Source organism: Microtus ochrogaster, chromosome 4 (assembly GCF_000317375.1).
Source record: "Microtus ochrogaster isolate Prairie Vole_2 chromosome 4, MicOch1.0, whole genome shotgun sequence".
NCBI lineage: Eukaryota > Metazoa > Chordata > Mammalia > Rodentia > Cricetidae > Microtus > Microtus ochrogaster.
The window spans coordinates 43705140-43717575 of NC_022011.1; the positions used below are offsets into that span (position 1 = coordinate 43705140).

At 47.8% G+C, this 12436-nt stretch overlaps 2 protein-coding genes across 10 annotated transcripts in view; one reads left to right on the plus strand and one right to left on the minus strand.

Annotated features, from left to right (window-relative positions):
- Ralgps1 (Ral GEF with PH domain and SH3 binding motif 1) overlaps positions 1-12436 on the plus strand; it is a 232807-nt gene that overhangs the window by 115386 nt on the left and 104985 nt on the right. The window lies entirely within an intron of this gene.
- Angptl2 (angiopoietin like 2) overlaps positions 3707-12436 on the minus strand; it is a 26801-nt gene continuing 18071 nt past the window's right edge. The window contains exons 3-5 of the mRNA XM_005346021.3: positions 6294-6487; positions 4746-5016; positions 3707-4013 (exon numbers count right to left, since the gene is read on the minus strand). Of these exons, the coding sequence (XP_005346078.1) occupies positions 3814-4013; positions 4746-5016; positions 6294-6487 (665 nt within the window). The 3' untranslated portion in view covers positions 3707-3813. The remainder of the gene's footprint in view (positions 4014-4745; positions 5017-6293; positions 6488-12436) is intronic.

A 12436-nucleotide genomic window follows, 5' to 3' on the forward strand; every position in this document is an offset into this window, starting at 1 on the left:
ACCATTTCATCCAGAGCCCGAGGGCCTGTGTGTTCACACCACCATTTCATCCAGAGCCTGAGAGCCTGTGAGTTCACACCACCATTTCATCCAGAAGCCCAAAGTTGTTTTTAGTCCTTCCTCAGAACAGCAGCCCTAGGGGGATGAGCTTCTCAGTGCCACTCACTCAGGTGGCATTGCTGTTCCAAGGACAGGCTGAAAGCAGGAGGAAGGTGGACCTTCTTGCCTTTTATCCATATCTGCATATAGATGAGCCCACCAAGGAGAAAGAACTCTGCACTGTCAGAAATTGTGTGATTGTGGGTCTGGAAAGTCCCCATCTGGCTGGTCAGAGCCCAGGATGCTGCCTGGCTGCGTATGTGCACTCAGAGCCAGGCCCTGAGCACGGCTTCATCTCCTGGCTAAAGTGCTGCTAGTACGCTGACCTCCTCCCTCCTGTTTTCTCTTGAGAGAACAGGCTGGGCATCTCTAAAAGCTTCCTTCCAACGTGTGGTGTAAGATTTGGCTTGAGGCCGGGCGGTGGTGGCGCACGCCTTTAATCCCAGCACTCGGGAGGCAGAGGCAGGCGGATCTCTGTGAGTTCGAGACCAGCCTGGTCTACAGAGCTAGTTCCAGGACAGGCTCCAAAACCACAGAGAAACCCTGTCTCGAAAAAAAAAAAACAAAAAAAAAAAAAAAAAACCGATTTGGCTTGAGGACTAGGGAGATGGCTCAGTAAGTAAGAGCAGTTGCTGTGAAAGCAAGAGGACCTAAGTTCAAGTCCTGAGTACCCACGTAAAAGCTGGGCAAGACTGCATTTGCCAGTAACCACAGTGTTGGGGGATTGGAGACAGGCAGATCCCAAGAGCTCACTGACCAAGTAATCTAACAAAACAGTGATCTTCATTCAGTTAGATGAAGACACTCGACAGCCTCCCCTGACCTCTTCATACATGACATATATATACATGCATGCACCATACAACATCATTGTGCATACATGTGTACACATACAGACTTGGATGTGACTGCTGGGTTGAGGTTTGGGAGAAGCAGTTGATGCCATGGATCCCAAATGCTGTGGGCAAAAGGTTGCTTTACACTGCTCAGGCTGGCTTTCCATACCAGAATTCTCTGGGGATTTGGCCCCAAGACCAGGGATCAGGAAGGAGGAACCTTGTTTTCCTCAGCTGTGTTCCCCACCCCCACTCAAGATGTGTGGGAGGTGCACCAAGGTTCGGACATTTTCTTCACAATGTCCAGCTTCCACTCTGGAAATTGTTCCACCCCAACAACTACAGGAGATGGGAACTGATGTTCAGTGCTATCACCCAGTGCCTTCTGGTGACTTCTCTTGGGACTTTACTTGCTCTTTTGTAAAGTTGGAATGCTGACCCCCTGTGAAAAAAGCAACCAGTTCACTTCTAAGCCCACTGTAGCTTTCAAGAAACACCAAACTCTTACCCCAGTTTAACTTGTAGAAGTGTTTCTATGGTGGTTAAAGACTGCTGAGGCCAAGGGTGGAAGCCATTATACTTTAAGTCTTGAGTCAACTTTTATTTCTGTCCATAGAGCAGAAGTAGATATTTTTCCATGTCTTATCAACATGTGTGGTTTTTTTTTCCCGTCTTTTCCACCCCAAAAGATTGCATGTGCTGTCTTATCCTTCATTTAGGGTACCTCCCTTGTTCTTATTGGGGTGACTTTTTTCCTTCTAATCTATCGTCCAGTTGTGATATCTAAGTTGGTCATAAACTTTATCATGTTTTCCACCACAGTGCTTATACCTTTCTGAACCTGAGTTTGGGTATGGCATCAATATTAATTCTGTATTTGCAATTATCTTACATAGTAATATATAGCCCAGAGGCTTCTCTTGTTTGATATAAGTCTTGGTCATAAGCCCTGGATTTCTTCCTTTATGGTTTTAGAGCTTCCATCATACCTAGAATTGGCCACTCTAGTCTGTTTCATAAGGAGGCAGCTCAGGCAGGCATCGTGGGAGCCTGTTGCAGCAGTGTGGGGGGAGATGTAGCCTACACTAGTCTTTGAGAAGGCTCCACCTGGCAGGCAGGGCAGCTTTGGCCAGGGGGAGACTGGGAAAAGGAGGCCCTGAGTCTTAGTTGAGTACTCAGGAACAGCTCGCAGAAGCCTCTAGTGTTAGCTGCCTGGCCTGTGAGGAGCTTCTTGGGCACCTGAGATTTAGCTGGAAGTAGAGGTTTTGTAGTAGAGAACCACACTGGCCAGAGGTCCCTGGCATGGGACTCCTGATGGGGCAGGTAGAGGGTGTGATTTTGATGGCCTTGTGTGTGCTAGATGCTACAGCTTCTGCTTTACTGACAGAAGCCCCAGGAAGGCCATTCTAGAACAGCAACACACAGTATGGGTGCATCCACATAGCACTTAGGCTTTTATTGCAGATTTGTGTCATTACAAGGATAGTCTGGGAATATATTTTTTAAAAACTCAAAAAACAAAAAAAACCCTCCCTTTTATACACAAACAGGACATGCTACATGGTACACCGGGAGAAACGCTGAGGTAACGGGCATGCACCCAATTGTGGACAGTACCAAATGGCCCACAGCTCACACACCTGGCACATATACCCACCGGGAGTGTCTCACCTTCTTGATTTATCTATTGTTTCTGGCATTTCAGTCATGTGATACCTCTAAGCCCAACAGGCCTCAGGAAGCCACCATGCTGCAGTGTACCAACAACCCCTTAGGCCATGGCAGCTCATGGAAAGTAGTTAGTTTTCTTTGTATGGCCTCATCTTCTGGGAGGTGCAGTTTGGGGACAGGGTGTAGATCATTCCCCGTGAGCATAGGCCCTCAAATCTGCAGCTGTCTGGGAGTCCCAACACACTGGCAGTGACTTCTCTCCAGTCGAGTGTCTCTGGCAAGGCAGGGTACTGTTTGTGTGAAGTTACAATAATGTGGAGGCTAAAGTATGAATGGAAGGTATACAACTGAGTACAGGTCTATGTGACTACCGCTGTGGCTCTTGGCCTTGCCTTCCCTTTCCCATCTGGAACCCGAGCCCAGACTATTTCCTCCCCAACAGCCAATGAACTGGGCCAAAAATAAAGGTCTGTGTGGCAGAAAGGGAAAGACCAGAAAAGGAAGAAGAGGACCCTTGACCTCCAGTGAGCAGCCAGAGACTAAGGCACAGAAAGTGCAGGCCAAGGGGATGCTGGGATGGAGGGATGCTGGGTTGTCCCAAGAAGGGGAAAATAAACAGTGGAAGGGGAGTGGTTGATCAGGTGCCCAGAGAGGTTCCCAAGCAAGAAGGCCAGGAACCCTACATGAGAGATGAACTTGCAGACATTCCAGAAAGAATCCAGGCAATGCCAAAGGCTGTATTTTGAAATCAGCTACATGGCCTGTTCTGCCCTTCCACTCAAGAACAAGGCAAGAGAAGAAGCGTTCTCCAAAGCTGTGGTGCTGTTGTCTGCACCTGAGCACTGAGGATGGGGAAGTTGAGTGTATGCGGTATCTAGTCATCCCACGTGTGATATGTGTCTTACAGGCACACGTGGTGGCTCATATGCATGTCTGTCATGTGTGAGGGTATTGGCAGTTGTGTTTTTATTGGAGGGACTTAACTCTGTCCTGGGGATATGAGGCTACCTGGTGTGAAAGAAAGCAGGAAGGACAGAGAACACTGTTGATGCCCACAACCTGACAGAGTGATTTGGAAAATAAGGTCCAGCATCCTGTCCTCCCAGCCTGAGAGAAGTTGTTGAGGAGCTGTACTTGAGGTCTGCACAGCTGGGACGGCTTTGATGGCTTCTGGCAATGGCCATGAGTGGCCAGGAAAGGGGCAAGCTTAGTGGAAGGTGTTGGGGTTAGGCCGAATCATCATCACCACTTTCTTGAGTGAGTAAGATCCTCCTCGGAATTCGGCCCAGTAGACCCCATCCTGGTATCGGCTCCGGTAATGGCCGCCGCGGTACCAGACCCCATTGAGGTTGGAGTGAGCACAGGCATTATACCACCATCCTCCCTTCTGATAGTGGGCACAGTTTCCTGTAGAAGAGAAGGCATGAGGAGTGTTTAGGAGGAGGTGGTTTTGCCCCTTCTGTGGTATTCCCAGGGTCTTCTACAGCACCCTGAGTAGAGGTTATAGGCTGGCCTGACTTTGCAACTTAGCTTTAGGACAAGCAAATGGTAGGATTGCAGAGGTGGCTTCACCCTCTTCGACCACCATGTTCTTATCTATAAAAGGACAGATAATGCCACCAAACAGTACTGCTACATAAGAATAAATAAGGATCGTGTGTAGCCCATAGCCTAGGCTCTACACAGAGGTGGCCCTGGAGAAAGTGGAAGTGGCCTGCTGTGGGCTGGGGAGAGGGAAAATAGCTCTCTCTAACAATTTTTTAAGAGTTGAAAGAGCTGGCTAAGAGTCTTTCAGAACGATGAGGGAAGTGTTTAAGACAGAAAGCCTCTTGTCCTCCCCAGCCTGAATTCCATCCAAATCACTTCTGTGTTATTTCGTAAAAGAGGGATATTTCCATGAAAGCCTTGGCCCAGGGCAGCCCTCAACATAAGATCTGGGCTCTTCTGCCTTCCCTGTTTATAAGTGCCACTTTCCTGAAGGCAGTGGTAGAATGGGACTTTGAGAAGCAGTGTCAGGTAGCTTGGTACAACTATCTGTCACATGGCATCTTTTTGCTCCAGGATCTGGAGGCAGAGGCTCGAAAGTTGTTGGATTTCTCATCCCCATTCAACACCTAGGTTTGGCTCTACTTTTCTTACCTGTGTAGACATCATGGTCCCTGTCCAGAGTGGTGAACTGTTTGCCATTGTGCCAGGTAAAGGAGTCTCCTGCGTTCCCGTGATAGCGCCCCAGCCGCAGCTTATAGTAGTCGCTCTCTGGTTCCAGGCGGAAGCTAGCATATTCTGCAAAGACCTTGCGGCCAGACCAGTCCTCCATGGTTACAAGTAGTTTGTAGTTGCCTTGATTTGTCAGCCAGTAGATGTTCTCCAGGCCCAGCCAATATTCGCCATCGATGTTCCCAAATCCTTGCTGGGGAAGACCCGGGAGAGCAAGAGTGAGGAGTTTGTATCCCAGGAATAGTCAGAACACAAGGCAGGCCTAGGCTCAGTCCCTGCTACCTGTATATCAGGCTGTGTGAGTGGGTAACCATCAATCGTGTACCATTCACACATCTGAAGAGCACACCTTTCCCCTCCATCATGTGAACTGTTTCTTGTCCTTACCTGAGAATGCTGTGACTTCTCAAAGGCAGGGTGATGTGGTTATTTGAGAGCCTGGCACCTGGAAGGCATGCAGCCAGCATTGTTTAGATATGCCTCTAGGAGATGGGCTTCTCCTAAGCCTCAGGTGCCTTCTCTGGAGATGGGCTGTGTGTACAGGTTGTGTAAGCCCCAGCATAGACAGGTGAGAGCTGTGACTGGCATGTGACATATACCTGGGTCCTTCTAGGTTTAAAACCCAGTGGTTTTGTTATTCATTTGATATGTGGTTTGAGGCATCAGCTGAACAGTGGCCCCCAAAGTCTTTTAAGTGATCCTCAAAGCCGAGCACTCTCACCAACCTCCTTAGGATGGGTAAACATTTGCTCTGTTCTACCATCCCCATGAGAGAGTGAAGGAGTACAAAGAGGACCCTGAGGCTAGGCTTTGGAGGAAGGAATCACTCCTGCCCAGGAAGAGCCAGGATGGAGGAGCCTGAAGGAACCAGCAGGACTACATGCAGAGACATTGGGACTGATGGAAGTTGCATCTTTGGCCTTGAGGCTGTAGTTACTGCTTTACCACACTGTGGCTGTCAGCCATGGCAGGGCACTCTCCCTTTTCACCTGTAAGGTGACTTTGTAGCAATGCCTTCCTTAAGGGAATACAAAAGAACCCGCTGTGCAGTTCCTGGCACAGAACAGGTGTCCATTGACCTGAGTTGTTCATGCCATCCTTAGTGTCCCCTCTTGGTTCAGAGCAGGATGAGAGGTATAGCAACTCCCTCGCACTTGCCTTACAAGGAGAATGGACCTTGCAATTAGGGCCCAGTTGTCACAGTTTCCTATACATGCCTTTTAGGGGAGCTTCCCAGGACCTAGAGCCCTGGGACTTGCCCCTTCTGGCCCCTAACAGCAGGTTCACCTTGTGGAGGCCTTGGCTGGGAGAAAGATGTTGTCGCTACTCCTTTCTCTCATAAAAAGCAGATAAGGAGGAGCCTGACCTTACCACTCTGATGGCTTTGCAGAAATGGTCTTGTCTTTGTCCTTATGCAGTGGAGTGGACCAGTCACCTTGTAGACACTGTGTACAGGCCCACTGCTCTCACCTTATAGGTCTCCCAGTTCCTGAAGAAGTTAACCGAGCCATCCAGGCGTCTCTGGATGACGGTCCAACCCCCAGGGTCGTGTCTCTGGTCGCACCACACCTGCATGAGGCGGTTGGTGTTCTCAGGCTTCACCAGGTAGATGGAGCTGGTGTCGTGGCCATCCTCCAGGGCCTGCAGGCAATCTCTCCATGGGCCTGTAGACACAATATATGTATGTTACATAGCTGTCTGCCCCCAGATAACACCCTAGCTGGACTCCAAACAGAAAGAACTGCTAACAGAGAGTTAAGGAGTTCAATTGAAAGGGGCAGATCTTTGCTTTGTAAGTCAGAGAGCAGGAGCCCGGACTGAGAGTCAGAAGGCCTGGACTCTAAGCCCCACTTCTGCTCTTGTGTGCGCTCTGTCTCTCTGTCTCTGTCTCTCTGTCTCTCTGTCTCTCTCTCTCTCTCTCTGTCTCTCTCTCTCATGTGACCTGTAAGAAGGTTCTTCACATCTCCCAGCCCTTGGTGTCTCTTGTTTGTAGATGAGAATCATATTTTTCTTAGAGCTGTTAGGGTTACAGAGGTCATGTGGGTGGATATTCTTTTTTAAATAATTTATTTATTTTTATTTTATGTGCATTGGTGTTTCACCTGCATATATGTCTATATGAAGGTGTCAGATCCCCTGGAACTGGAGTTAACAGACAGTTGTGAGCTGCCATGTGGGTACTGGAAATTGAATCCAGGTCCCCTAGAAGAGCAGCCAGTGCTCTTAACCACTGAGCCATCTCTCCAGCTCTGGATATTCTCAGAGTGATTTTTAAAGAAGTCGTTTCTGTTGGTGTCGTGAGACGTGTGTCTACTGTGCATGGCCATGGTCGTCAGTGCTCTATAGGCTTGACGCTCTGCTTTGCCAGTCCAGTCCATGCTCTCCAAAAGGGATATCAGAGCCTAGATAGCTGCTGTGGGTCTTCAGTTCCTGACCGTGGCTCTTTCCATCCTCCAGTGATGCCCTGTGTTTCAACATTACACTACAAGAAGATGTAGGCTTGAGTTATCAAGATCCAGTCAAGCTGGGGTCTTCCTTAGGGATGAAATTTCTGAAGGTTTTCAAGACCTACCTACTAGACCACACTAGTGTAAGATAACCATTGCATTTTGCTGTTTGCTTATTATTTTGTGTGTTGGTTCCACCACTGTTCAGTCACTGGCTGTAGTGGTACACACATGCCATCCTAGCACTTGGAAGTTGGCAGAAGAGGATCACAAGTTCAAGATGAGCCTGTGACACAAAGTGAGTTCCAGGCTAGCCTAGGGAATCAGTTCCAATCTCAGCGATTAATTGAGTCTCATACCCATTTGGGGCTACTGTAGGCCTTGAGAAACTCAGAGCAGGGTAGACCCTCTCTGCTGGCCATTTTCACCAGCACTCTGAGCTATAGTTTCGGTGGTCCTGTCTTTCTCCCTCTGTGAGTGGGGAGGGAGCTCGCTCCTGGGTTCAGCTAGTCCATTCTGATGACTAAAACTTGGATTTGGGTCCCATTCTGGGCCTTAGAGCAGTGTGGAGCATGCCACTGAGCACTTGATAAGAAACAGGAACCATCTGCCTCTTTGTCAGTTTCCTGTCCTAGTTCAGTTTGTAGGCTAGGTCTGTGGACTTCTTTATTCTCTAGGGGACTTCCTATACCCTTACCTTTTCCCTGCACACAGTACAGGAAGGTCCTCAAGTACCCAGCCCTGGGAAGAAGGCATGACACACAAGCAGCTCCTTTATTCCTTCCTCCCTCCTTCCTTTTCTTCCTCCCTCCCTCCTCCCTCTTCTCCCTTCCTTTATTCCCTGATGCAACTTCCTGCTTTTGCTAGGCCCCAGTTTCTATCCTGGGGAAGGGGAGGCCAGACCTTCAGGAAGAACATTCAGGGAGGAGAAAAAGGTTTTCATTATGTTTGGCCCAAGCCCCAGGGACTGAGACAGAGAATGAGAGTCTGTCCTTGACAGCTGGAGCAAAGAGCCGGTGGCGTGGGAGGCCTCCCAGCTTTCCAACAGGTCAGTGGGACGGGGCCACTTAGTGAGAGTGCCGTGGAAGGCAAGGGAGACAACAGAACTTACACTCACCAAAGCCAGCAGCTAGGGCTCTTCCTGCATAGCCACCCAGCTCTTGGGGCATGGCCAGATACAAAGGCTGTTCTTGAAGGGGGTACCGTGCAAGTAGGCTTTGGAAACCACTGGAAGGTTTGCCTCATAGTTACCAATCTGTGCTGCCTTCTACAATTCAGTTTTGCCTCTGGCATTCTTAAAAATGGACACTGGTTTTGTTTTGTTTTGACAAATATTTTAGAAGGATTTGAGGTCTTTAGTAGTAAATCTCTTAAGTAGTAAGAGTTTTTAGAAAGGCCTGGGAGATGGCTCAAGAGGAAAAGAGCTGGTTGTGCAGTGTGGACCTGAGTTCAGTCCCCAGAACCTGTGCAAAGCAGTGTCATAGCGCCCCTCAATCTTGTAGGCCAGCTAGCCTGGCATACACAGTGACAGACAATAGAGACCCTGTCTTAGGCAGAGTGTTAGGTAAGGACCAGCACCCAAGGATGTCTTCTGACTACCACATGCATGCCATGGCACTCACACATGCACACCCACACATACAAATACATACAAATATCGCTCACACACAGGCACATATATATACATACAAATACAAATAAATATAATATACACATACACGTTCATACACACACAATAAATTTATTGGAAGAAAAATTCAGGCTTCTACAACTTTTGAAAACGTTTCAGAAGGTTAAGTTGACCCTTAAGGCCCAGGTAAGAACACCTCACTCTAAGAAAGGCTTGTTTGGAACCTATGCGTACCTTTTGCTGTTAGCCCCAGCCTATTGCAGTTGCTTGGGCATTTCCACTGCTGATCCTTCCCATGATCCTGATAGGTGTTTGTAGTCTCCCCCTTTTATAGGTGAGGAAATCAGAGCCCAGAGACCTTCGGAAACACCCTAAGGCAACATGGCCCATGCAGTCAGGGTGGCCTGAGACCTCAGATGGTCTGGGCGGGATGCAGCTTTCTTTCTCCCCAACCAGAGTGACCTGGAAAATGGAGACCTGGCTTTGGGCTTGGCATCCTGAGGACTGTATCTGTCAGGTTATTAAGCCCTTCTGGTTTTGTCTTTTGATAATTTGGGTTCTATTTTTTTCCTACATTTACTTACTGTGTCCATGCAACTATTTTGGTGTCCTATGATGTTGAAAGTTTTCTTTGTGTATATGTGACAAACCTGGTCATTGTGCAAGGTCGTCTAGGATTGGAGAGTAGTTTAAATTGATGTAGATGGCCTTGTCAGCCTGCACAGCACTCAGGCCACCAGCTCCTGTAAACAGCTGAGGCTCTCAGAAACCCTCCACCAGATCTCCCATACTCAACACATCCCCTTATAACATAAGTAAGAGGCAAAGCTGTCAGCATAAAAAACAAGTTATATAGACTGCATTGAAAGCGTGGCACCAGCACCCTGCTGTGATGAGAATTCCTTATGCAACAGGGATGTGCCATAGCTCTCTGTGCTACACAGAGAAGTCAATACTGTAACATCTAAATAAGTCGGTGACAAATCTGTCATCATTGTGCTTGGATAATGACACAGAGAGCCAAGCAGAGCATCCAAATTTGGATAAAGGATCTGGGGCTGGGGAAAGACTACTGATGTGGTGTTGGGAGCACTAGGGTCAGATCTTAGAGGCTTTTCTTACACTGTGACTTTAGGCAGGTTTCTCAGTGAGCCTCAGCTTTTACTGATGTAACCCAGAGAAAGAACACTAGTCCTCCTGTGGATCTCAGTCCAGGGGCTAGGTGAAGTCTCCCTCTCCTTAGATACAAGCTTGATATGTTAGAGTGGTCCAACCCCTTACTTGAGACACACATGCTGTTTGCTCTTGAGTTTCCAAAACCAAGTATATTTTAATACACACACACACACACACACACACACACACACACACACACACCCCTATTAATAGATATTTTCAACCCGGCACATTTTAAGTCAGAATTAGTGAAGGCTCCAAAGCTGTGTACAGTAGAAAATGAGGATCTTTTTTTGTTGAGTACAGCTGAATGTTCAAAGTGCAGTGGGCGAAGCATCTTCTGGCACAGAGCAAGTGCCCTGGTGGTGTTTGCCTTGGCTCCCCCTCTGAGAGGCAGCTCTGCCCGCAGACAAGGCCAACACTAACTCGGCGACACCTAGGCTCACCTCTATAAAGAGCATATTTACATCATAGTCAGAATGTTCCACATGAAGAGCAGCATGACTGCCATGGCGAGCAGCTCTGTGTGGTTCCCTGGAGAGTGGCAGGGGTGCAGGAAAGGCACTGGACTGAGACCAAGGATGAGGGAGGGATGCTGGCACATGGGACACAAGATGTGCAGGTCTTAGGCCTTGATACTCTGGGAATTTTGCAATTTTTTTGGCCAGGGATAATTCAATTAATTTATGGCTGGCTCTGATTTCTCAGCACATCATCTGGTGTTGGTTGGGGTGGTCCAAGCCCTGCTCTCCTCTCTAACATTCCTGACAGAAACCCTATAAGTAAGAGGGCACACAGTCACCATGGAAACCAGGGAGTGTTCCGTTGGTTTTCTTCATGGTAAAGGCAAGTTGAGGCTGGCCACCAGACTAGACCAAGTGTACCATCATCTTGTTGTAACTTGAGAATGACCAGCCTCAGGTGGATGTACCCAGACCCTGCAGCGGGAGCAGTGGTTCTGATGAGGCAAGTTCCAGTGCCTGTGCCAAAGCACCCAAAAGATGAGGTGGGAATCAGAGCTGCTCAGCAGTTGGGGGACTCTTCTCCTAAGCCCAGCTACTGAGTGCCAGGACATTGTGGCTCAGGCTTAGTAGATGACCCTGGGGTGTTCCTGAGAGTGATTTGGTCCTGATGTCCCTCTAGAATATTGCTAGGACACCTTCCTTGTGTGAGAACCCTCTGTGGTTTTTGGTTCTCAATGGTCTAGCTCTATGGAGTCTCTTTGCTAACAGAAATGACTAGATATTCAGATTGGATCTGGAATGCCCTACTCAAATTTACCCATTTAATGCCAAGGCAAGTGTACCATGTAGGTGTGAGTTCCACTCTGGCTAGTGGCAGACCCTGGGTATCCTGAACAGGCCAGATGACAGACCCTGTAAAAAAGGCACGAGGAACAATTTTGTTTGATAATGCTTACATCTTATTTTTCAAGAATTCTGGTGAAGTCATTGTCCATGTCAATGGCTACCTTTCAGTGAAGCAGAGTATGAACAGTGGCCTAAAGGTGGGAATAGTTTGCAGTTGCCAAAGGTGTTGGCAGTGTGCATACCATTTCTTCCTTATGGTGGGGGCAGGAATGTCCTCAGCATTGAGGCCGAGGGCAGGAGCTTTGAGGAGTTTATGAAAATGTTTGAAACCTAAAAAAATCTTATTGGCTCTCAGATGTGAGAAAGAAAAGTACAAAATAAAAATTTATTATCCTATGATTAAATTTCTACAAAGTGTACACCCATTTTGTCAAATTCATTGATGGTTAACTTTAGACTCTATGAAAAGATGTTATTACTTTGGGAAACAATTTATAAGTTAGATTTTTCTCACTTCCCAAGAATTCTTGAGCATGTCTGATGTTTGCTGAGAAATCAGAGCCAACCATAAATTAATTGAGTTACTCCTGGCCAAATAATTTCAAAAGTAGAATTATTCAGACCCTTTCAAAATTGTTACAGTAAAAATTATATTGGATGTGTGAGGTGACTGCACTTCAATGCATTTGATGCAGTTCCAGGTCTCCCAAAACCCTTAGGGCCCATAAAGGGCTTCCAGGGCCCATCCTGCCTGTTTGACCTCCAAGTAAAAAATACCTCTCCACTGAAGTGTCCAGTGTTAGTTTTAGACTGAGAGGCATGTACCCACTCAGGTTTCTAGCAGGGCTGCTGGGTAGGAGAGAAGGGAGTTTTCAACAGCTTAGGAAAGAGGTGGAGTTGGAGGTGGAGATCAGTTCCAGAGCTCTTGCTTAGCATTCTTTACCAGCACTATAGGCGAGAGAGAGAGAGAGAGAGAGAGAGAGAGAGAGAGAGAGAGAGAGAGAGAGAGAGAGAGAGAGAGAGAGAGAGAGAGAGAGAGAGAGAGAGAGA